This window comes from Telopea speciosissima, chromosome 7, assembly GCF_018873765.1.
Source record: "Telopea speciosissima isolate NSW1024214 ecotype Mountain lineage chromosome 7, Tspe_v1, whole genome shotgun sequence".
Classification (NCBI taxonomy): Eukaryota; Viridiplantae; Streptophyta; class Magnoliopsida; order Proteales; family Proteaceae; genus Telopea; species Telopea speciosissima.
The window spans coordinates 28,966,011-28,991,348 of record NC_057922.1 but is presented as its reverse complement, the minus strand read 5'-3'; the positions used below and the strand labels follow the sequence as shown (position 1 = coordinate 28,991,348).

Sequence of the window (25,338 nt, the reverse complement as noted above, 5' to 3'; positions counted from 1 at the left end):
TCTCTGGTGTATGGAAATCGCTTCATCTTCCCTAGCGTTTGGAAATCGCCACAGCAGGAGCTGAAGAGTGGAGGGCTTGTTCAACGATGAAAGGGAAGGTTCTCTTCACTCTGGCCAAAGGCTAAAATGATCACTTCACTACCCTTAAAGGGTAGTTGGCTATGTAGGATTTTTCTAACCCATGACATCATCGCTAAACGATGACTGACTAACGGATAGAGGCTATTTGTAAGAAATCTTAAAATGTAGAGTTCAAGTAATAGTTTCAGAAGTTGGGGGTCTCAACCAATTGGGACATAGTAGAGGGGGTGTACAAGTAATTTATCCTTTTAAAAAAAAAAGAAATTGGTTTGAGAGGGGAAGGGGTGTAATCACTTCATAAAAGGGAGTTAATGGCACCTCAGCTAAAGTAGCAACCTAAGATTGCGACTTTAGCTAACCTTACAATATTATAACAAACTGAAGGATGCTACTTTAGTTGAAGTATGGATTGTGGTGATGATTTAGGTATCATTATCGGTATCGGATCAGTCATATTGGCTGATTTGTATTGGTATTAGCAGTGACTGATGTTAATACTTGATTGATACTATATTGATGATATCAGAACATGAGAGGGTAAAATGGTAAAAAGATATAGATATCGATATTTTGAGGGGCAAAACGATTCGATCTGGTCTGACCCTGCTAGTCAGTATCAGTATCTGTAATAAGTCCATGAGGACCATGATTGAGTTCCTCGGATTCTGATCCTCCTCGACTGGGCAAGTAGCGGCCATTGTGCTGCCTACACCTAGACAGGTACAAAATGACCGTCCTACCCACTGCCCAAGCACTCTGCCCTGGTGGGGTCCATGCCCTGTCTAGGTGTAGGCAGTATAATGGCTGCTACCTGCCCGGCCGGAGAGGATCTAAATTGGAGCCCCCTCTTATAGTCTCCTGGCCAACATAATGGGTCCTGGCTTTTGTCAAAATGAAAGTCACACACTTAGAATTGCGATTTTGACAAATTGAAGAATAAACAAAAAAGAAAATGAAATTACCAACGTGGCTGGCATGGCATTTTCACACCATATATTTTTTTTGAAACTTGAGGTGACCGATTAATTTCCCCAACGCTCATTCACGACCCCGTAACACACACGAACCGGGGAATTTTTATCACCTCCAATTCGCTGCCCGCTCTAATTCCCTCCAATTCCTCACATAGGAGCAGAAATGACCACCCTACCCCACCTTGGGTAGGGGGTAAGGTGGTCATTTCCGCTCCTATGTGAGAAATTGGAGGGAATTGGAGTGGACAGGAATTGGAGGTGATAACGATTCCCGACCGGGAGATACTGACCCCCATTTTCACAGTAGATTTGTGGGTAAGAATGTAAGATATGCAAAGTAGTCGCTGACACGGTAATATTCGTTTAGATTAGCGTCATCCCGGTAAGAAATATGATTTACCAGTGGCCAGTGGAATATCTAATTCTAGATTTGCGAGGGAAAGGATAAGGAGAGACAACATCTCAATACAATTGTCACTCTCATCCTTTTCTGTTTAAGTAATTAGTTCTTCAATACTTCATTTGGTTCTCACAGCTTCAATGGCGATGGCAACCCCTAGCTGCTCGTTCTCTATGTTCGCACTTAGCGACGCCTCTCCAGTCCCTTATTTTGGCTGCCATCACTCTACTTTGTGGATAACCTTCTACTAAGATATAAACATAGTTAATAAAGCCATGCATTCCAAACGGAGAGCTATAAAGAGAGGCTCTTCGTTTAATAGCGAAACCAGCGAAGAGGTGGTAGACCCTAATCTATCTCTCGCTCTCTCTACTCTTGTCATATTTTTCATATGGTCATTTGCTCATGTGTTTGGTTTTATTGCAATGGAGTTCTGATTTTTGTTAAGAGACTGATAATTGTTATTGTATTCTTTTCCCTCCCTGAAATTTTTACTTGGTGGGTGGGTTTTTTTTAGCTTGGTTAGTTAGTCAGGAGTTGAAAGGTTGGTTTTATCGATCGGTATGTACATGGAACTGATTTTGGTGGGTTGCATTCTGTGGTTTCCTTGTATAGAAGGTTTTATTTTTAAATGTATTTCAGATTTCTGTATTCAAAATTGTGTCATTCGTTTTTTCTTCTTCACTATTTTGCACCATCTTTATTGTTGATGAAGGAAATCTCCTTTCGGATGCAAGCAATGCTACATGTGTTCTGCTTCATGTTAAAAGATTTAATTCAGTGACACATTTTTAATGGATTGTATCATGTATGGTTTTCATTTCTATCAGGTTGCAGAGTTAATGAAGTTTCTCATTAGTAAAATTATTATTCAGCCTTGTACATCTAGTGAGAGCATTAGTTAAACAAATTTCGTTCCTTATCCTGATTTTGCACTCGTGGGTTTCAGATGCAAGGTGTTTATAGGAAGAAGTTGACAGGAAGATCAAAAGTTAAAAGATCCGATTCACTTCCTGACAGGGGTGGAATGGAGATTGGTCAAATCCAATCAATGTCGTTTAAATCGCCTGTCATGCAAAGAAAAGACAAGAAGGGTTTTGGGTATGACCCTAAGAAGCCACAGGTATGAAACCGATTACTGGTAGCTTTATGATGAGCAATCGGGTCTCCTTCATAGATTTGTATATGTTTATTGTTGTTTAGAAGAAATTTTCATGTTGTGTATTTAAATATGGTTTAATTTTGTGGCCCCATCCCATTGTTTAGTGTATCAATGCATCAGGGTAGGCAGCATGAGCTGATGTTTCCTTGACTCATGTCCATATATAGAAGTGAGAGAGCTCCAATAATCATAGGAATTAAAATATTCAAACCTCGATCTCCAACCAATCATGAAACTTTAAAGTTTGACAATAAGATTTAGTGGATGACGTAATACTCCGTGGGGTGCATTGTAACGTCATGAACCCAGACAGGGTTCAAGGCATTGCTATCGCAAACACCGATCTAGAAGGTAACAAATAAACATGTAAAAGTAGTAGCAAAAGTCCCAATATCGCATACAACACAGCGAAAGCATCAGATATTGGATAATAGTTCAAGTCAAATGTATACGCTGGTAGCAGTTATCTATAAAGGTGTACAACAAAAATCCTGTTCATGTCATGCATACATATACATCCCATAAACACTATTCATTCTTTCATCAACATTATACATTTTGAAATAACATTGTTCTTAAAATATCCCTCTGACTCTGAACTCCTAACACAACTCACAGTTCAAAAACTCTGGAGCTATATAAGCGTCCACACCTGTCTCTTCATCTAAAAAACATCAACTTATATAGGGTGACCTTACGTCCGACGAGGTACACATGATCTTATACACATAAGCATTCAAAAGAACAATAAATGGAACAAAGAGATAAATGGCACATCATAAAATGTCACTCATTATTTAATTTATTCAGGTCTTGGCCACTTAGTGAACTATCACAGTGCACAAACAGTCGAGGGTGGGAGTCGACTACAAACATTCCCAGGCGCTGTGGCCCAACATTATAGATGCACTCTACTCCCATGTGTCCAAGTAGCCCTGGCAAGGTTTAAAATCTCGTTTTGTTTCGGCGTTTCGGTCTAACCAAAATTTTTGAGATGTCGAAATTTCGTCGAAATATGGTATTTTTTCTATGAGTTTTGATTGGCCATTTGTGGGTGTAAAATGCCAAAATAATCAAAATTTCCGAAACGAAATACTGAAATTACCGAGATTTCCGAAACAAAATGACCAAAATTTCCGAAATATTGCATTTTTCAATTTGAACTTGAGTTTCATTTCGATTCGACCGAAATACTTGAAATATTCGAGATTTCAACCGAGATGAAATGAATTTTTGAACTATGAGTCCTGGGGGAGTATCCCTTATCTCTATACAAACATCATTATAGACACGCTCTACTCCCATTTGTCTAGGCACCGTAGCCCTAAGGAAGGACCCCTTGTCTAATCAAACGTCATAATAGACGCGCTTTACTCCCATGAGTCGAGGCACAATAGCCCTGGGGGAGGACCCCTTGTGTATTCCCTCTTTTAAGGCCCTCATCCAACACATAACCCCTTACTGGAAAGGGGTGACCGCCACTAGGGTGTTTAACACAATTACCATTAACCATGCATACATACTTTACTTTCTTTCATTTGCTTCTTTCCTTCTTTCCTTTTCATTCTTTATCTTCCCTTAACATGTTATATAAAATCATTCTGATACATTGATCAATATATTGCACACAACAAATTTCATACACAGTCATCAGTCATATCCTATAAACATTTCATCATACACAACTTTCAATATCCATGTACTGTTGTGTTAAACATTTAAATTACTTGAATCTTGATGACATTAATCAAATCATACAACATTCATTCATTTCCATCACATAGCATAGACACATTCAATAAAGTACATAGTCATGATTCCCTCACCTTGTTTCTAAAGTAAACGATTAACTTGATATGTGTATGCGAATCTCCCAATGGTTTCAGCACCTTATCGGTCACCCAAAGCTTATAAATTACAATGTAAATAGTCACATAAATGAGCTTTCAAATTGATATAAAGTCTGCCCATAAAAACCCAATAAAAAACCTCCCAAAATCCTTTCATAAGTCACTTTTCTTCTTTGACAGTAGAAGCTGACAGTTGCTACCGGATCCTAGGTTTTCAGCCCAGATCCGAGTTCAACTTGGCTCCCCTGTTTCAGAAGAGTCTATCTAGATTCTGTTCTTCCATTATAAAATCTAAAATCCCGTTAATTATGGTACTAATCACCTTAAAAACATACTCTAACCTTGGATTAATAACTCCTTATTTTAGATTCAGATAAAAAATAAAAATTTGTTCTTACCTTTGAATTGAGAATCCAATCCCTTCTTCTTTCTCTGTTTCAGAAGAGTCTATCTAGATTCTGTTCTTCCATTATAAAATCTAAAACCCCATTAATTATGTTACTAATCACCTTAAAAACATACTATAACCTTGGATTAGTAACTCCTTATTTAAGATTCAAATAAAAAATAAAAATCTGTTCTTACCTTTGAATTGAGAATCCAATCCCTTCGTCTTTTTATAAGTTTAGAATTCTCAGCAACTCGAACAACACCTCTGAACTTCAGCTTCTCAAATTGATATGTTATCCTTCAATTTAACCATGAAATCCATTATTCACACATTCTTCTCTTTCTAAGCTAATCACCAAAGTACTAATGCAAATCTGAGTTATACAAACCTTTCGAACAAACCCAGATTCAATGTTTTCAAGCCCTCTCTTTATTTCCTTCTTGGTTTTCTTGCTGAACCCAATCTGAATGTTCCTCTAACACAGAACTCCTTGGAAAGTTTATGATTCAGCAGCCTTCAATACTCAATCCCTACTTGATTACAAATGTTCAGCAGTCTTTAATCTTAGTACCTTCTCTTAATCATAATATCCAGCAGTCTCTATTCCATCTTCTTTTTTACAATTCCTCTTCAAATCTTAGTATTTCAGTACCTCAAGAACCCTGATTCTCCTTTGATTTCATATAATTACAGCAACACCTTGGAGTCCAGCTCTTCCTCTTCTTTTTCCCTAAGTCTAGAATTGGTTCTGGCTTTGCTCAAAGCTGAACTGAATGTTAATCTATTTCTAATCTAATCACCCATATATAGCATCTTAATAACACATTAATTAATCAATAACTAATCTAATCTGATATCCTAACCCACTTACCTTGGTTTAATCTGGACCATGGTCACCTCATCCTATCTGCCCATGTGGTTGCTCCTCAAAAACCACCTCATCCTTTAACACCTCATTGTTTGACATGCACATGGTTAAACCTGTCCATGGCCAGCTCCTCCTTTCAGCCATGTGGCTGAACCAACTTTGTCATCTCCTCCTTCCCCATGTACATGGTGGCTGCCTCAAAAGCCACCATGTGGTCCAGTAGGGTGCTGCTACCCCTAAACATCATTAATTCTAATTAATGACGTCTTAACTTAATTAATCAGAATTACCTTTAATTAAGCATGATTACCACTAATCATGCCACCTCATGCTTCACTATTCACTTTAATACATTAATTAAAATCAATCCATATTAAATCATATAATCACATAAATGTCATTATAAAACCAGATGAATAAAGTATCATTAAGTCATTATTATAATAATTGTCAATAAAATAATAAAATAAACATGACATATGCAGGGTGTTACATGTGTTGTCGCTGAAATCCGCTTGAGGTGAACCTGCACATAGAGAGCCAAGAAACAAAGCAGAAGAGCTGGCCAGAGTGAGCTATGGAGGGACTCTCCGATGCCTAAATCAGATCTCAAGGAAATAGCAACGGAGCAAAGAGCAGAAAGAGTAGTAGGCTTAAGATTGTATGAAATTACCTGTGTACTTCGAGTATTGAGGTTCTATTTATAGAACAAGGAAGGAATGTCTTGAGTTCACGTCATAATTGTCAAGGCGTCCAGGCGCTTTGGTCGACTTGGGCGCCTTGGTCGCCTAGGCAGGCACCTTAGACGCCTGCTTGGTGTTGCCTTGATTTTTTACCCTTTCCACCGCCTTGTGTTGCCTAACCGCTGTGACAACTATGGTTCACGTAGTCCTGAGCTCATGTAAAACAAGTACTTCTGACTTTGGTCGGGAGATCTGAGCGTGAACTGTGGAAAAGAATTTATCTTTTCTTGTAGCTGGCATCATGAGAGTCCTTGGTCGGTTGGCCACATGGAAGGCTTTGGTCATTAATATGGCATGAGGAATCTGGTCTTAACCGTTTCCTTATGGCCTTGAACCGATCATGTGTGGGCTTGCTTACGTGGCTTTGGGCTTGAGTCCGTACCACGTGGCGCCCGCTCATTGGTGAGCTAATCTTATATGTATCAGGGTGCTTTGACGTACTATGAGACTTGCTGCCACTACTTGAAGGTGAAATACATATTCAATGCATGCCTCTACACATAGCTTAATGAGACAAGGCATATATTATGGCATTTGAAGCTTTGCAGTGTGTTTGGAGCAATGAAGTTGGGAAACTAATAGATTTTATAAAGGAAAAACAGAAATGTTAGTTATATGTCCAGAATACCGTGGGGGTATTCTGGACCTTTCTTCTTTCTTAGTTGTGTTTATTATTTCGTTTTAGTCCCACAATGATTTTGTAATCTTTTTTATTCATTCATTATGATTATAAATAGAAGTGCTTGGTGATCACATTGATTATCCAAGTCTTACCCTAATTCAGTCCTCTCTACATGGTATCATAGCAGAATTCGAATTAGGACCACCCATCATTAAATCTCGATCTTTCTTCTCTCTCCATCTCTCTCGGATTTCTCCTCTCCTTTCTCTCTCTTCTCCCTTGTTCTCTATTGTCACATAGGGCAGCACTGATGAGGTGATCATACGATCCAGTTGCTGCCCCCATTACCTCATGAATGATATTTAATTCTTCTCGATAAGAACCAGCCATTGCAGCCAGCGGAATTTGGAGCTTCAGTTTTTTTTTTTTTTTGGGATTGCTTCTAGTACTCATACAAGGAATCAACTCCAGTTTTGAAGACCACAACCTGTCGGCAGTATTCCCTATTGGTTCAAGTTCTTATCTCAGTTTTTACAGCACTGTTTCAAGACCTCCTAGGATCGATCTTTATCAAATCAGGGTTTTTTCAAAAACCCTGACAATTGTCGATCTAGGGGATTGGGCTCTCTATTAGTTCTGATTTTTTGCATGCTTCTTCTCCACTTATAAGGAGCCATTCGAATGCTATTTGGGCCTCCATAGTTCTGGTTTTTTGTGAAGACTCTTTGAGATCGATTTCACCATCATCAGGGTTTTTTTCAAAACCCTGACAACTATCGATCTTAGGGATTGCTGCTGATTATTGGATCTATTTTTTTGAGGGTTATTTCCTCCATTATAAGGGCTATATTGACTTCAGTTGGGGTTATAATTCTGTAGTTTGGTGCCTTCTTATTCCCTTCATCGATCTCAACAAATTATGTTTTTTTTTCAAAACCCTGACCAATATCGATATAGGGATCCTACCTTGCTGCTATTTCTGATTTTTTAGGGGCTCATTCAGCCTAGTATTTGAAGACATTAGTGGACTTCTCTGCTGCCAGTATGGGTGATTCAGCCAACTCCACAGCTACTTCGGATCATGATGGCAACAACAAGATAGAATATCACAGTTTTCCACCTAACCCTATTAAACTGGATGGCTCAAATTACCTTCTATGGTCCAGATCAGCCTCCTTTGCCATTTCTGGCCATGGTCTCACCGACCATATTGATGGCACTAGTGTGAAACCCAGTGATAAAGGCCCTGCTCAGACTAAGTGGCTTGCCAATAATGGTGTTCTCATGTCATACCTAATAGGCTCTATGACTTCAGAGTTACAGCATAATTTTCTTCTTCTAAATACTGCCGACCAGATTTGGGATGCTTGCAAGGAAACCTACGGGCAGCTTGGCAATGATGCCCAAGTTTATGAACTTCGACAAAAGGTACTTCACACTACTCAGGGAGATTTTTCTGTTTCCAAATACCATGCTACTCTCTGCAGTCTATGGCAACAGTTGGACCACTTCTCTGATTTTCACCCTACTACAGTTGATGACATTGCTTCCTATAGGAAGCATGTGGATAAGATTAGGGTCTATGATTTTCTAGCTGGTTTGAATGTGGAATATGATCCCATTTGTGTTCAAGTGTTGGGCCATAAGCCTTTTCCCACACTTGAACAATCTTATGCATTGGTTTCATCTGAGGAGAACCGTAGGGCTGCCATGCTGCACCCTCCTATTATTGACAGATCTGCTCTTAAGGCTACTGCTACTCCCACTCCTGTACCTAGTTACACTGCTTCTCTTGGTGATTCTACTACAGGGACTGTTGTTTGTGAGAACTGTCACAAATCATATCACACTAAGGAGAAGTGCTGGAAACTTTATGGGAAACCAGCTGACTTTGAAGCAAAAAGGGCTGCCAAGACCAAGACAAAGATAAAGACCAAGGCTTATTAGACTGAGACTATTACTACAACCCCTACTACTGACACTGGTCTATCCCAAGATGATCTACAGGCACTCCTACGTATGCTGAGGTCTTCCGTTGCTACTGCCTCTACTACATCTGCTACTGCCAATTCTTCCGCTCATTCAGGTTCACACTTTGCCCGGTCAGGTATTCCTTTTGGAGGTCATTGTGCTTCTGTAGCCTCCCATCCTTGGATCATAGATTATGGGGCTACAGATCATATGACTGGTTCCTCTAGTTTGTTTCTTAGATATTCTCCTACTTCTGGGAAGGACAAGGTCAAGGTAGCTGATGGTTCCCTTTCATCTATTTCTGGAAAGGGAATCATCAACTGCACTTCCTCTCTTCCATTAACTTTTGTTTTGCACATTCCTAATTTTACTACTAACCTTCTTTCCATTAATAGTATTACTCGTGATCTTAACTGCAAAGTTACTTTCTTTCCTTCTCATTGTGTGTTTCAGGATCTGGCCTCTGGGAAGACGATTGGATTGGGTAAAGTGTACGGTGGGTTGTACCTGCTTGATGATGGTCGCTTCTCTCGACCACCATTACCTTCTCCACTATACCAGAACTCCATGGTCTTCTGAACTCTACCAGTGGCATTCTAGGTTAGGTCACCCCCCTTTAGGAATTTTAGCACATTTATTTCCTAGTTTGGTTACCCTACATACTAAGGATGACTTTTTTTGTGAGGCGTGTGTTCTGGCCAAACAGACACGTTCAAATTATCCTATTTCAAATAAAAGAAGTTGTTCTTGTTTTCAGTTAGTGCATTATGATGTTTGGGGCCCTAATCGTAAACCCTCTATTTCTGGCCATCGGTGGTTTATATCTTTCATTGATTGTCATTCTAGGAACACATGGGTCTATCTCTTGTACACAAAAAATTAAGTTTTTTCATGCTTTCAACACTTTCATAAAATGGTCCAAACTCAGTTTCAGGCTACTCTCAAAATATTGAGAAGTGATAATGGAACAGAGTATAAAGAATCACAATTTTAAAAATATTTGGCTGACCATAGAATCATTCATCAGACTAGTTGTGTTGATACCCCTGCCCAGAATGGTGTGGCAGAAAGAAAAAACCTCCACTTGTTGGAAATGGCCAGAGCATTAATGTTTGCGAGAAATGTCCTGTCTCAATATTGGGGGGATGCGGTTATCACGGCACCCTATCTCATCAATAGGCTGCCATCTCGGGTCCTTCACTCCCGTAGTCCCTCTGATATTTTGATTGGTAATTCCTCCTCTGTTGTGCCTCCCAAGGTGTTTGGCTGTGTGTGTTATGCTAGAGATACCAAATCTCCAGGCAAACTTGAACTTCGGGGGCTCCGTTGTATTTTCTTGGGTTATTCTCCAACCCAGAAAGGCTATAAATGCTACCATCCCCCTTTCCGTCGTACCGTGGTTAGTATGAATGTTATTTTCCATGAGTCCATTTCTTATTATTCTTCCCCACCTCTTTAGGGGGAGAGTGCTGGTGAAGATGTGGCTTTCGAAATTCCTTTACTTGAGGTACCTCTGGCTGCTGCCCAGCCATCTTTACCACCCTCGGCTGCTGTCCAGCCCCCTTTACAACCCACGGCTGCTGCCCAACCCTTTTTGGATGCTTCCCATCCAACTTTGGATGTTGCCCATCCTACTTTGGAGACTGCCCAACAACCTCTGGTTGTTCCTCCCTCACCTAATGGGAATCCTTTACAGGGGGAGACTGTAGAAAATAGTGTTGTTAATATTCCTATTCAGGGGGAGCTGACTCCAGTCCAGAGAACTATTGGTGAATTTCAGAAGAGAATTGACAACTCCAACATGATCACCTATACAAGGGGCAGATCCACCAGAGGGCAGTTGCATCCCACTGTAGCACCAGTACCCATCCAATTGCCGCAGACACAGATCCCACATCTCCTGGTAATCCATCTCCTTCCGGCCTACCTATTGCACTTCGTAAAGGTACTTGGACTTGCACTTTACATCCCATATCTCATTTTGTTTCTTATAACTCTTTTTCTCCCTCTTTTCGTGCATTTGTATCTTCTCTTTCCTCTATCTCGATTCCTAGAAATTGGCAGGAAGCATCTACAGATGGAAAGTGGAAGGCAGCAATGTTGGAAGAAATGAGAGCACTATACAAAAATAATAAGTGGGATCTCGTGGCTCTTCCTCCAGGGAAAAAAACCAGTGGGATATAGATGGGTCTTCGTGGTTAAACAAAAAGCTGATGGCTCGGTGGATAGGTATAAGGCACGTCTGGTTGCAAAGGGGTTCACTCAGACTTATGAAGTTGACTATCAGGAGACCTTTGCACCAGTGGCAAAGCTCAACACTGTCAGGGTGTTATTATCTTGTGCTGCAAATCTTGGGTGGGATCTTCAGCAGTTAGATGTCAAAAATGCCTTCCTCCATGGAGAGCTTAAGGAGGAGGTATATATGGACATTCCACCAGGTTTTTCTGATGACAGGACTAAAGGCAGGGTTTATAAATTGAAGCATACCCTTTATGGTTTGAAGCAGTCACCTAGGGCCTGGTTTGGCAGATTTCATAAGGCTATGATTTCAGCAGGTTACAAGCAGAGCAATGCTGATCACACTTTGTTTACCAGACGGCTTGGTAACAAGGTTACTCTTCTCATAGTCTATGTGGATGATATTGTGGTCACGGGTAATGATGATGCTGCAATCAGGGATTTGAAAATTCTTCTTGGCCGTGAGTTTGAGGTCAAAGATCTTAGTCCCCTAAAATATTTTCTAGGGATAGAAATTGCTCGATCTTCAAAGGGCATCTTTCTTTCTCAAAGAAAATATGTCCTTGATCTATTGACTGAGACAGGGCTACTTGGCTGTCATCCTTCAGATACTCCTATGGAAGCTACTACAAAACTTAGGGAGAAAGAGGGTGAGCTTGTTGACAAGGGTGCTTATCAGCGGTTAGTGGGCAAACTAATCTACCTTTCTCACACACGCCCTGACATTGCAGTTGCTGTAAGTTTGGTGAGTCAGTTCATGCATGATCCCTATTCCTCTCATATGGATGCAGTCCGTCGTATTTTGAGGTATTTGAAGTCTGCTCCGGGAAAGGGAATCCTTCTATCTCCCAATGGTCACTTGAAGATTGAAGCCTATACTGATGCCGATTGGGCTGGTTCTCCTGACAGAAAATCTATCTCTGGCTACTGTTCCTTTGTGGGTGGGAACCTTGTCACATGGCGTAGCAAAAAGCAGAATGTTGTGGCAAGGTCTAGTGCTGAAGCTGAGTTCCGCGCAATGGCACAAGGAATTTGTAAACTTCTGAGGCTTAGAGGATTATTGCAGGATATTGGTGTTGCTGTCCATCTTCCAATGATGCTTTATTGTGACAATAAAGCAGGCATTAGCATTGCTCATAACCCTGTCCAGCATGATCGTACTAAACATGTGGAGGTTGACCGACATTTCATCAAGGAGAAGCTTGAAGCTGGCCTTGTTTGTGTTCCCTTTGTGAAGTCTACTGATCAGCTAGCTGATGTGTTCACTAAAGGATTGAGTAGCAAGTTGTTTCATCCTATCTTAGTCAAGTTGGGCATGCATGATATATATGCTCCAACTTGAGGGGGACTGTTAGTTATATGTCCAAAATACCGTAGGGGTATTTTGGATCTTTCTTCTTTCTTAGTTGTGTTTATTATTTCGTTTTAGTCCCACATTGATTTTGTAATCTTTTTTATTCATTCATTATGATTATAAATAGAAGTGCTTGGTGATCACTTTGATTATCCAAGTCTTACCCTAATTCAGTCCTCTCTACACTTTCTTTACAATATGCAATTATAGTTGCTTTAGTGTCAAGGATTGGATTTCAATACTTGATTAACTTCATGATGTGGATAAAAGGCTTCTTGAAAATATCTAAACTCTTTGCCATGGGACAGAGTCGATGCTTATCTGCTACATTTCCTCTATATGCTGTTGATAGTCTTTAAATTGATAGTTTTTTCAGAGTAAATGCCTGGAACTTACTAGAATACCATGGTACAACAGGGCAGGCACATTATAGATGGTCTTGCACTTGTTATTGACATTTATGCTTGGCTGCAATATCAATTTGAAGCATCTCTAATGCAGAAGAGTTGGCCCTCACTGGAATTATGTATCAATCAATAAAGATTGAGAGTAACGCACTAACCAATCGACTAAGGTGTATGTGACTAAAAACATATTTTGTTATGTATAATTATGAGTTATAATGCAAGTAGCAGCTCTGGAATTGAAGAAATGAGGTTCATATTGAATAAAATTTCCAAGGAAGTTGACAGGTGAGGGCCAGGCTAGGGGCATATTTTAGTATTATAAAATTAAGCGATTGTAGGTTCAGCTGTTCAGATATGGAGGAGAGAATGAAAGCTGTTGATGTAGAAACATAGTGGACCACAATGTAACATGCCTAATATTGTAAAACCACCAACAGATATACTTTAGCTAGCAATCAGTTAACAGAGCACACAGAGAGAAAAGCTGCTTATGACTTTCAGGTCTCCTAGCAGTACTAGAGGTTTTGATTTGATTGACTTTTAAGGTTCAGGTTAGGTACGTTAACATGGATGTTTGAAAGCAGGTTAGTATTAAACATAGCAGGAAAGAATTATGGCTGTAATGGGTTTTTAATTCAGAACAGAAGTCAAATTTCAGTACCTTATTCCACATGCAATTTGAAGATGATTGCGGTTGATGGGCGTACAATAATGGCTGACTAGGAAATAAAACGTATGCTTTTTCTGTGTGATTCTAGCCACTGAAACCACTAGGAAATCCAGTACCTTCAGTTGTGAGATGTGTATTGGCCTCCTGAGTTATTGAAGTAAAGAGTTGATAGCAGTATTGCTACAGAACAAAGAAGAAGACATTAAATAAAATGAAGAGTAAAGCGGAGGATGGGCTTAGTTGGCTATAATATAGCCAAGGAAACTAGCAATGGCTAGAATCCTTGGGGTAGGCTTTTTATTGCCTGCGGCCACAACTTTCTCCAGGTAACTTTCTCAACTCAATAACATCTTCCTGTTGTCTGGCCAGCCCCCATTTCTTTACATAGGTTACAATGCTTTCAAAAATAGAAATTCCTTGACTTGCTATTTACAAAAACACATGATGATTTACTCTTTGAGAAAAGGAGAAACCTTCCAAACTCTTAACTTACTAAAAATCCAAACACTAAGACGACTTTCTAATTTTCATTTTATCTCTATTTTTGTGATGTATGATACATTATTTAATCTCTAATTTTGTGATGCACACATTGACACCAATTTTCTAATTTGACTATAATTACAAATTTGGCAACCCCAATAGGTGCTTCCCAAATGAAGAGAAGTATTAACTCTAGATTAGGAACTGAACTAAAACTCCTTATTGACTTAAATCTTCATTAAATGGAAAAATTGTCACAGCCTCACATCCTCTCAGGGAGTTGGCCATAACATTTCAAAAACAGTTGACTGAATAAGCTTTCAAATGGCACCTTCTCAAGACAATGCACCAATCTTTACCTCCCTAAAGTAGCACCAAAGATAGCTGACGGTAATAATCCATATTCCATATGATGACTTGACATCCTTTGAACTTGAGATGCTGCCAAATCATCAGGACCGGTTTTTGGGACAGGGTATTCTCACGCCTCAATCTCAGTGAAGCAACAACCACTCTGCACAGTTGTACCTATGTATCGTATCGTCTGAACTGGTTTATTACTTGTCCTAAATAGAAAACTCAGTTTTTAGCTTGTATATTTAAGTTGTCATTTTGTTGGATTAGTCAGGAGTTCAATTCACAATAGGGTTATTTTGGTTCCTACTTTTAACTCTTCTGGTCAATATATCTCATGCTATCCTGGATAAAGGACAACATTGATTATTGGGGATGATTAGTTGATTACTCTATCGTGCTCAGTTATACCCTTATTCTATTTTTATTTTTTTTCGGTGGATCCAATATGAAGCTATAAGTATGCCTGAATCTGTGACAACTTTGACTTGAAAGATTGTTCTTGTGCATGACAATTACCATATTTGTTGTAAAATTCAATCATATGCATGCCAATTACTTTATTTGTTGTAAAATGCAACCATAAGTGACCTGACAATGTAGCTTGTAGAAATACAGGGGGAGGTGTTCATGGTCAATGATTTATACTTAGTTCCATTTGTGCTTTTTCAATCTTGTGAAACACAAAAACACGCACCTGTGTGCACAGGCACACAGATGACAGAAGTAGTTGTAGCTGATCCTTATTAGGAAGCCGAGAGTGCAAGTGCTTCAAGCAGTCGTTGGAAAGTGAGAGTTACTGTCAACATATTGCATCCTTTTCTTTTCTTTTCTTTGTGGGTTGTCATGTTGATGGCAATAACTCAATTGTTGGAGAGATGATGAGTTTGCATCTTTAGGTTTTTGAAAATGATCACCTCAGCCGCCGGTGGTTCACCCATTCAATTTCACGAACAGAAAAATTATCTAGGATTATTTCAGTTATAACACAAATATACCTACTCACGTATTTGTGTTAGTACCCCTGGATACCTTTCTCCGTCTTGTGACAGCCAGGCGATTTAGTCATTGCCTTTAGTTTTGCCCCATAATTGGTTAATTTTCTTATTTAGTTTTCAAATGGCAAAATTTTATTTATTTCATTCCTTCTAGAGTTCTAGTTATGATCACTTTTCCATCAATTTCTCTCTTGGTAAATAAATTTGTTTGTACCCCTTTGGCTTGCATTATCAGGTTAGTGGTTCAGGGCCTTCAGGCAATCTTCAAGATTCAACTTTTCTCAACGCTGTCGTGAAGGTATGATTTGTTGTTTTATTATTTTTTTCTTTCATAGAACTAGCATAAATTAGTATTATTAGTGGATTCTGTTGAGATTTTGTATCTATATTGTTTTCACTTTTGCAGTAGTGAAACTTCGTCAGTGTTGCACTCATGCTTCATATGCTCTTACTGGATTGACATGCGAGTGTGATGGGAACCACCCTATCTCTTGCCTTCGACTAAGATTCTACAAAATTTCCCATCGCAAAATAATCTGGTTTGATGATCTAAACCATCTGATTTGTATACTCCCCCACCATTCCTGGTCCATGCCCTTATTTGTTCTTAGAAATTCAGAAGAGTGTACTCAACTTTGTCTGCAACAGTCTATGGATGATGCAGACTGACGTTCCCAATCCTTGCCTAGGAGAATGTGTCTGCTAGTAGTTATAATCATCAAATCAGGCTTAGGCCTTAGAGCTAATTCATATGTCTCCTAACTAGGGGCCATTAATTAATCCTTATGGATCATAGGGCAGTTGTACCACTTGGAGATCTGGACTCGGGAGGGTGGGAAAGTAAAGTTCAGTGGCTTCAGTTAAGGAAAGTAATCACTTCTTTGATTATATATAATAGGGTAAATTTCACCTCAGGTGCCCAATTTTTATGAAAATGTTGTTTTAGATACCTAATTTTTGAAAACTGATGTTTGGGTGCCTCTTTCTCTAAATGATCTAAATTTTCAAATTTATCCCTCTAAAACCCACCCCTTCACCTTCACCTCCCAACCACTGCCGCCATCACCATCGCCTCAACCCCTGCAAGCTCGACCCCCCTGCACTGCCCCGCCGCGCCCCCCCCCCCCCCAAGTTAGATTTTGAATTTTTTAGAAATCCGATGAAATTGCTTACCGTGTTGCTGCTCAGAGCTATGTGCGCAGGTATATTCTCTCTTCCTCTCAACTCCTCATCCCAGGTTTGATCTCCTCTCCATTCTTATTCCTCCTGCTTTCGTTATTTCTCCTTCCATTGTTCCTCCTTCTGTTGCCTTGTTCTGTGCTAACGGAGTTTACAGCCCAAGCGTTGGCATCAATCTGTACTGGTACTCTTCAGATCAGTTTGAAGAAATCATCTCTGTGATAGAGAAACGATTCAAGTTACAGAGTTTCGAGTCGAGATCGGATATCTGCTGGAAGTTCTGGTCAGAACTTGAAATCTGATTCCTGGATTTTCGTCAGATATAGTTGCAGAAATTATCTCCATCGTAATCCCTGCCGTTTCGGTTCGTTATTAGTGGAAAACAAGAGGGTATTGGGTGAGCTACTTACTCCCAATATTTCAGTTGATTTGATTTTCATAGGAGAGAGATCTCTCAATCGAAACAGGGCTGGTTCTATTCCCCTTTGAGTTCGTTCTATCGAGAAGAAGATGATCCTCATTAGAATGTTTGGATTTTGAGTACATGTTCATACTTCAATTAATTTATCATATTTAAAAAAAAAAAAAAAAAAATAAAAAAATCCTTCATTCCAATCAACATCACCACAATATCAGAGTCCAAATTTCAGATCAATCTCTTTATAGAAATCCCCAAGATAGCTCAATCATGTCTTCACGAATTTCAGATCCCCTGGAGTTTAAAATTAGGCTTTTTCTGTGCTTCCATGGCTGCTTCTCTCAGAATAGAGGTGGGGTGGGGGGTTCGCTTGGGGAAGAGATGGGGCAGGGAGCATGTGTGGTGAGGTGGGGCGGGGCGGCACGGCGCAAGGGGTCGAGGTTGCAGGGGTTGAGGCGATGGTGATGGCGGCAGTGATTGGGAGGTGAAGGTGAAGGGGTGGGATTGAGAGGGATAAATTTGGAAATATAGATCATTTTAGAGAAATAGGCACCCCAAACATTAGTTGTCAAAAATTGGGTACCTAAAACAACCTTTTCATAAAAATTGGGCACATGACGTGTAGTTTACCCTATATAATATGTGTGATGCTGAGGACGAGGATGGACCTGGTGCAACGGTAAGGTTGCTCCAGTGTGACCAAATGGTCACGGGTTCGAGTCGGAAACAGCCTCTCTGCAAAAGCAGGGGGAAGGCTGCGTACATTATGACCCTCCCCAGACCCCACAGTGGTGGGAGCCTTGTGCACTGGGTACGCCCTTTTTTTTCTGCTGAGGGAGTATGGTCTGGTCCAGGTGACGCCTGCATCCTTTGATCAGTGTCTGGTGGCTTGGAGAGGGCAACTTTAATGGATGGAACCGGAAGGTTTGGTCTTTCATGGTAGTTACTGTTTAATGGAGCATTTGGCTTGAGACTTGAGAGAGACCTTTGGGCTAAGGCTGAAGAGTAGGTGCTAGAGCCAAGGATAAAACTATATTTTGGGCTTCAATATGTGAAGACTAAAGAGTTTTCTGGTTTGTCTGGTCAGCTGGAGACTGGAGGTGATTTTTGTGTAGGCTCCAATCAGCGTCTTTTTGCATGACCTCTTGCTTTTTTCAAGGCCTTTTGGCTTGCATACTGTAGTGGGCCTTCTTTATAATTTTTTTTGGCTTGACCAAAAAAATATATGATATGCATGTGAATGTTAATAAATATGTTAATGGAAATAAAGTTCATTTGTCCCATTGAACCATGTGGCGGACCAAATCAAATCTGCAAGACTAATGGTCTATGGACAGTCCAACCAGTTAAAGCTGCTGATAATGGCGACTTGGACTTGCACTAAAATTTTAATTTTAATTTTTATGTTATGTGAAGATGCATTCTCCTAGAATGGCATTCAGCTAAAGATGCAGCATCTATTGCCTTTTCATCTATAGAGTGTATTTATTGTTAACCTTTCGTGCTTGTTGATAATTTGTCTAGGTTTATTGCACTCATACAGCACCTGATTATTCCCTTCCCTGGCAAAAACAGAGACAGTATACAAGTACAGGAAGACATGTCTTGAACTCTAGGCTGTTTGTTCTTCTTGGTGGATTCCTTTCCTTTTTTGGGCCTGTAATTTGCTGAGTTCTTATCGGTTATGCAGCGCTTTTATGATTGGGGATGGAAAGCTTTTGACAAATGCACATTGTGTTGAACATGGTACACAGGTAATCTTCTACAAAATCTTGCAGTTTGGAGGACATAATAGAGGTTTTTCTTTCAATTTACTTGTAGTACTATTATATTAAGGGTCATTTAAATGGTTCAATGGCAAATCAAGGGAAAAAGATTAAGATCTCTTCCTTGTTTATCACTATGTCTTGGGTTGGGTTTGAGGGTCCTATTGTCCTATTATCCCATTCAGAATATATTTGTCACATTTGTGCTCCCTTCCCTCCCTCATGTGGTGTGATATGTAGGTGTTACTTGTTGTTCCCCCACTCTGTTATATAATCTCTATTATATAGTAAGACTTGAAAGGGAGCCTCATGAAATTCTCTTTACCCCATTTTCTCTCGGTTTCCTTATTTTTCATCTTCCATCTTTTCTAACCCTAGATCTGCAAATCAAGTATTTCAGGTGGTTTCAGATCTTCAATTGATTCATTGATCCAATTGTTGGTTATGACAAGCCTAAACATTTTGAAGCCACAAGCGGTCACTTCCGGCACCAATCTGTTCAGCTGGTGTCAGCACCGGCATGGACCAATTTCTCCACTCGATTATATGACACCACTTTAATGGTTATTGATTTTTAGAAGAATTTCAGGTCATTAGATTTTCTTAAATGCCTGATCTGCTGCTCTAACCCAATTAAAAGTTTCCCCATTCAAGCATTCAGTTATTAGGACCTGTTAAAGTATATTGAGTGGTTAGGGTTATGATATCTCGATTAGGATATTGGAATATCCTAATCGAGCTATCTCCCTTACTACTCCTAGTTCTATTAGGATTTCTTTCTAATTGTTCTAGTTCTGTTATGATTAGGAATCCCTTTTGTAATCTGAATAGTTGATTAATATAAATAAGATAATATGGAGAGGGACTGTATGCTCGATTCTCACAACCACAGTCCCTTCTTCTTCTCTTCTCTTCTCTTCTCATTCTCGGTTTTGGTTCTTTAGCTTTATATTCTGTTGCATGGTATCAGAGCACAACCATTAGGTTGTTGTCTCCTGCGATTCTGGTTTGAGAGTCTTCTCAAAGTTTTAATTTCTTCTACGGGTGCAGCACTCTTTGCTGCATATATGGATTAAGCAAGGTATTAGTTTATCATAGAGGAAATATGTTCTGGATCTCCTATCAGAAACTGGAATGCTGGCCTCTAAACCAGCTGATACTCCCATGGATCCTCATCCCAAACTTGGATCTAGTGAGAGTGAAGACTTTACAGATGTACATCAGTATAGAAGACTTGTTGGCAAACTCATCTATTTGACTGTTACTCGACTAGATATCTCTTTCGCTGTTGGAGTTGTTAGTCAGTTTATGCAAGTTCCCAAGAAAGTTCACTGGGATGCTGCTTGTCGTGTTCTCCGTTACCCTAAAGGTGCTCCTGGCAAAGGTCTTATTTATCGTCCCAATCGGTTGGATTTTCAGATGCTGATTGAGTTGGTACTGATGGTGATAGGTGCTCCACGACTGGTTATTGCACCTTTGTGGGAGGTAATTTAGTCAGCTGGAAAAGTAAGAAACAAACCACTGTTGCTAGATCTAGTGATGAAGCTGAGTATCGCGCTATGGCACATACGATTGCTGAGTTGATGTGGGTAAAATCACTACTTCAGGAGATAGGATTTCCTATCACTCAGCCTATGTAGATGTTTTTGTGACAATCAAGCAGCCATTTATATTGCCAGTAATCAAGTGTTTCATGAGAGGACAAAGCACATTGAAGTTGATTGTCACTTTATTCGGGATGCTGTCATGAAGAAGTTGATTTCTACCCCATTTGTTTCCACTGCTAATCAATTGGGTGATGTGTTTACCAAGCCACTGTTTGGTCTTGCTTTTCGTTGAAGTTATTCCAAGTTGAGTCTTGGTGATCTGTACGCTCCAGCTTGAGGGGGAGTGTGAAAGTATATTGAACGCTAGGTGTATGATCGATTAGGATATCCTAATCGAGCTATCTCCCTTACTTTTTTGTTTTTTAACCCGAACATTACCTGGGACCCGGGCCAGCCCCTAGATTTTATCTCCCTTACTACTTCTAGTTCTATTAGGATTTCTTTCCGATTGTTTTAGTTCTGTTAGGATTTGTTTCATTTAGTTTTCTGTGGTTCCTATTATGATTAGGAATCCCTTTTGTAATCTGAATAGTTGATTAATATAAATTAGATAATATGGGAGGGACTGTATGCTCGATTCTCACAACCACAGTCCCTTCTTCTCTTCTCTTCTCATTCTCGGTTTTGGTTCTTTAGCTTTATATTCTGTTACAGGATCCATTATGGTGCTAAGAAAATGGCACCAATCCTTTCAAGCTACAAACATCTCCCATTGATTGAGTTGGCTACTCAAGTCATATTCCTAATCTGGGTATGCCTTCAAGCCTTTTGGTGCAACTATACAACCAAGAAACATAACCTAGTCCACCAAAGCATGCACATCGCCAAATTACTAGCAATTTATCCTCTAGAAGAACCTCCATGAGTCATTGCAAATGATTCTGGTACTGATCTATTTCTTCTTTTGTTACAGTTTTTTCCTTGGTTTATTTCTTTCTCTCTCTCTCTTTCTCTTGCTTTCTATAGGTCTCATGTCTTTATCATTTTGATCATAAGTGCTTCATAATTGCTGCGGTTTCAAATCTAGAATAATCAATAAGAGGAAGAAGAAGCAAAAGAAATAAAGAAGAAGAGAAGATATTGAGAGAAGAATCAGAAGAGAGGACTGCCAATGGAAAGAGAAGACAGTCTGTGGCTATTGGCAGTCCCTCACATCTTTATATAATAGGTTAAAACAAAAGAATACAAAATACTGTAACAGTATTTAAGTTTAATAAACCAGTAATATTAAAAGAAGAGAAGAAGAGGAAGAAGAATAAAGAGGAGGAGAGAATTAAAGAGAAGATGAAGAAACTCTGCCGTTCAGTAGATAGCAGAATCGGGTAGAGCAATAACTTACCCCTTAATATATATACATATCTCTTCAGTTTTCAACTTAGAATCCTAGACATAAAAGGAAACATAACTAAACAAGGAATAGGAAACTAATATCTATCGCCAGCTTCATAAGTGGTGTGTACATGACACATATGTACCCCTATAGTAGATATGCTCATGTACCCCTTACAACATTATATCGGTAGGGTTTAACGTTCCCCCTCTAGCTGGAGGATACAGTTCACGCATGCCCAGCTTGAGTTAATTCTTTTGGAAGGCGGGTCCAAACAAAGGCTTGGTAAACACATCACCAAGCTGATCAGCAAAGGAGACAAATGGTGTAACAATAAGCTTCTTCATGACTACGCTCTGCACAAAATGACAATCAACCTCGATGTGCTTTGTCCTTTCATGAAACACGGGATTGCTAGCGACGTAAATAACAACCTGGTTGTCACAGAACATCTTCATAGGTTGAGTGATTGGAAAATCCAACTCTTAAAGTACTGATTTACCTCTCACATACGCGCTCTGACATTGCTTATGCAGTTAGTTTGGTCAGCCAGTACATGCATGATCCTTACTCTACTCATATGGAAGTAGTGCTGTGCATCCTCCGTTACTTGAAGTCTGCCCCATGTCTTGGCATCCTCTTTTCTCCTCATGATTATCTCTGAGTTGAGGACTTCACGAATGCTGACTGGGCCGGTTCCCCCGATGATCGGAGGTCTACTACAGGTTATGGTACCTTCATTGGTGGCAATCTTGTCACTTAGAGGAGTAAGAAGCAAGCTGTTGTGGCTCAGTCTAGTGCTGAAGTATAGTTCCGTGCAATGGCTTACGACATCTGTGAACTTCTGTGGCTTTAGGGTCTTCTCACCGATTTGGTTGTCCCCATTACAATTCCATGAAGCTTTATTATGATTGCAAATTTGCCATCAACATTGCTCACGACCCTTTCCAGCATGATCAGACGAAACACGTGGAGATCGATCGTCACTTCATCGAAGAGATACTGGACGAAGATCTTATTTGTGTGCCTTTTGTTTCTAGTTGTGAACGATTCTCTGACATCTTTACTAAGGGTCTTAGTGGAAAAATGTTTCATCCTATTGTTTGCAAGTTGGGCATGTGTGATATATATGTACTAACTTGAGAGGGAGTGTTGTAATATGGGTGCAGAGGTAGAATTGTCATTAGGGGTATTTTAGTCTTGTACACATTTTAGATTATTCTCCTCCGTATTATAAATAAAGCTGGCCTGTGTCCCATTCGACACAAGTCATTTTCATTAAACCAACAAGATTTTAACCACATCAACTCAGCTGCAGTATGAGCCATAGTTCTATACTCAGCCTCAACACTGGACCTAGCCATAATATACTGTTTCTTGCTATGCCACTAGATTACTATCAACAAACATACAAAACCATGTAGTATACCTTCAGTACCCATCAACACCAGCCCAGTCGGCATCAGAGTATTCTACCAGATCAAAACTCTGATGGGGATGATAAATTAACCCCTTCCAAATATCTTAAGATTCGACATGCTGTCCTTCAATGTATTTTCTTTGGTGGCTGCATAAACTGGCTAATAACCCCAACTGCAAAAGATATGTCAGGACGAGTAACAGTCAAATAAATCAATTTCCCCACCAGCCTTCTGTACCGGAGGGGATCATCAAAATCTTCTCCAACACTGGTGCCAAACTTCTGATGAGGATCCATAGGAGACTCAACTGGTTTGGAGGCAAGCATACCAGATTTAGATAACAGGTTGAGTACATATTTTCGCTATGACAAGCTGATCCTTTTCTTATTTCATAGTACCTCAATACCCACGAAGTACCTAAGAGCATCCATATCCTTCATTTGAAAATGCTGATGTAGATGAGCTTTCACCTCTGCAATGCCGGATGTATCATTGCTAGATATTATGATGTCATCAACATAAAAAACCAAGACAACCACCTTAGACCCTTGGCGTCGTACAAACATAGAATGATCTGAATAGCACTGTGAAAAACCACAATGACTAACTATAGAGCTGAATTTGTTGAACCAAGCTGTATAGTTACTCGTTGAGAAACTAGCAGCAGCAGAGACGATGTAAATGATAACCCAAACAGCCTACTTGCAACTACCGTTCACCAAGCACTGCTGATAGAGGTGGTGCCAGGCATGCCCCGGAGTCTTGGCCCTTGCCCCAAGACAAGAGAGATGCCTAGCGCTGTACACTCACCGATGTAATGAATAGGCAGATACCGCATCTTGATTTGATTATGCAGAACGACGAAGAAAGGATGTGGACTCTTCGAGTGCCTCCCCTAAGTTTGTGTGTGGTAGTATGACTGGATTGGTACCTCATTGAGAACAGTACCTAGGAGACGATGTAGATGAGAACCCAGATTCAAATTTCAGCAATGGCAAAAGCGGGAGAAACTAGAACCAGCGGAGAACAAAGGCAAACCCTAGCAGCAATGGCAAAACCTAGATCTTCCAAATAGGGGGAAACCAATTTTTTTCTTTTCGCAATAGCAGGTAAGTATAAACCATTTTTTTCCTTCATCGAAACAGCAGAAACCCTAGTTCTTCTTCAACTAGGGTTTTATATACTTTTCTTTTTCTTCTTAATCGCTCTGATACCATGTAACAAACCCAGAACCTGGAACCAGTACCTGCAAGTAGAGAGAGAGAGAGATCTAACCCACGATAGATTCAGTGTGTCTATCCATCATGGCCTGCCTTTACTTATATAAATCTGTCCAACTGCAATTGTATTCCTAGTAGGAACACAACACCTAAAAAAATAAGAAGGAATTTAAAATAAACCACAAACACAAAACACCCATAAAACGCCAACACTACTGCAGGAGATTAGACAAGAATACCCCTGCGGCATATGTGCACAACTTAACACCCTCAATCTCCACAAGAGGAATCTTAAGGGGTTTACTTTATTTCCATCTGATTAGTGCTGCTGCGTTGGCAGCAAGCAGAACAACTAGGCCACTTTCTTTCTCTTCGTCACATTGTTAATTGCCTCAAACAGGCATGGGGGCTGTCCAGCCTGCTGTGTAGTATTCCTCTCACTTACAGGCTATAGCTGTTGCTGGGTCACCACTAGCATTTAAACAGGACCCAAACTCCATGTGTTTCAGCTGAAGCGCCATAATTAGGCTTGCATCTGCATCGATCAAGTCAGGTTATGCATTCTTTGATTTGTAGAGCATATTGCTAACATTTGCCCCCAAATCTGATATTTTTGGTTTTATTTGCCTAATGTGCTACTTGATGAAGTGAATGCATTCATTCACACCCTATTGACGATAAGGAGATCATGACCATGTTCAATATGTATTAATGCGCTGATTTTTTACACGGAATATAATCGCGTAATTTCCTAGGATGATCATGTGATGTATTAAGTGACTGCAGGTCAAAGTGAAGAGAAGAGGAGATGACACTAAATTTGTGGCAAAG

At 39.9% G+C, this 25,338-nt stretch overlaps 1 protein-coding gene across 3 annotated transcripts in view; it reads left to right on the top strand.

The window, feature by feature from the left end:
• Positions 1 to 1,560: 1,560 nt before the first annotated feature.
• LOC122667701 (protease Do-like 2, chloroplastic) overlaps positions 1,561 to 25,338 on the top strand; it is a 55,587-nt gene continuing 31,809 nt past the window's right edge. The window contains exons 1-6 of one of the 3 annotated variants that reach the window (XM_043864091.1): positions 1,561 to 1,793; positions 2,405 to 2,578; positions 15,802 to 15,864; positions 18,688 to 18,761; positions 18,854 to 18,917; positions 25,294 to 25,338. In XM_043864091.1, the coding sequence (XP_043720026.1) occupies positions 1,731 to 1,793; positions 2,405 to 2,578; positions 15,802 to 15,864; positions 18,688 to 18,761; positions 18,854 to 18,917; positions 25,294 to 25,338 (483 nt within the window). In that variant the 5' untranslated portion in view covers positions 1,561 to 1,730. Of the gene's footprint in view, positions 1,794 to 2,404; positions 2,579 to 15,105; positions 15,865 to 18,687; positions 18,762 to 18,851; positions 18,918 to 25,293 lie in introns of those variants that run through there. The other 2 variants (XM_043864092.1, XM_043864094.1) reach the window with 2 other exon arrangements.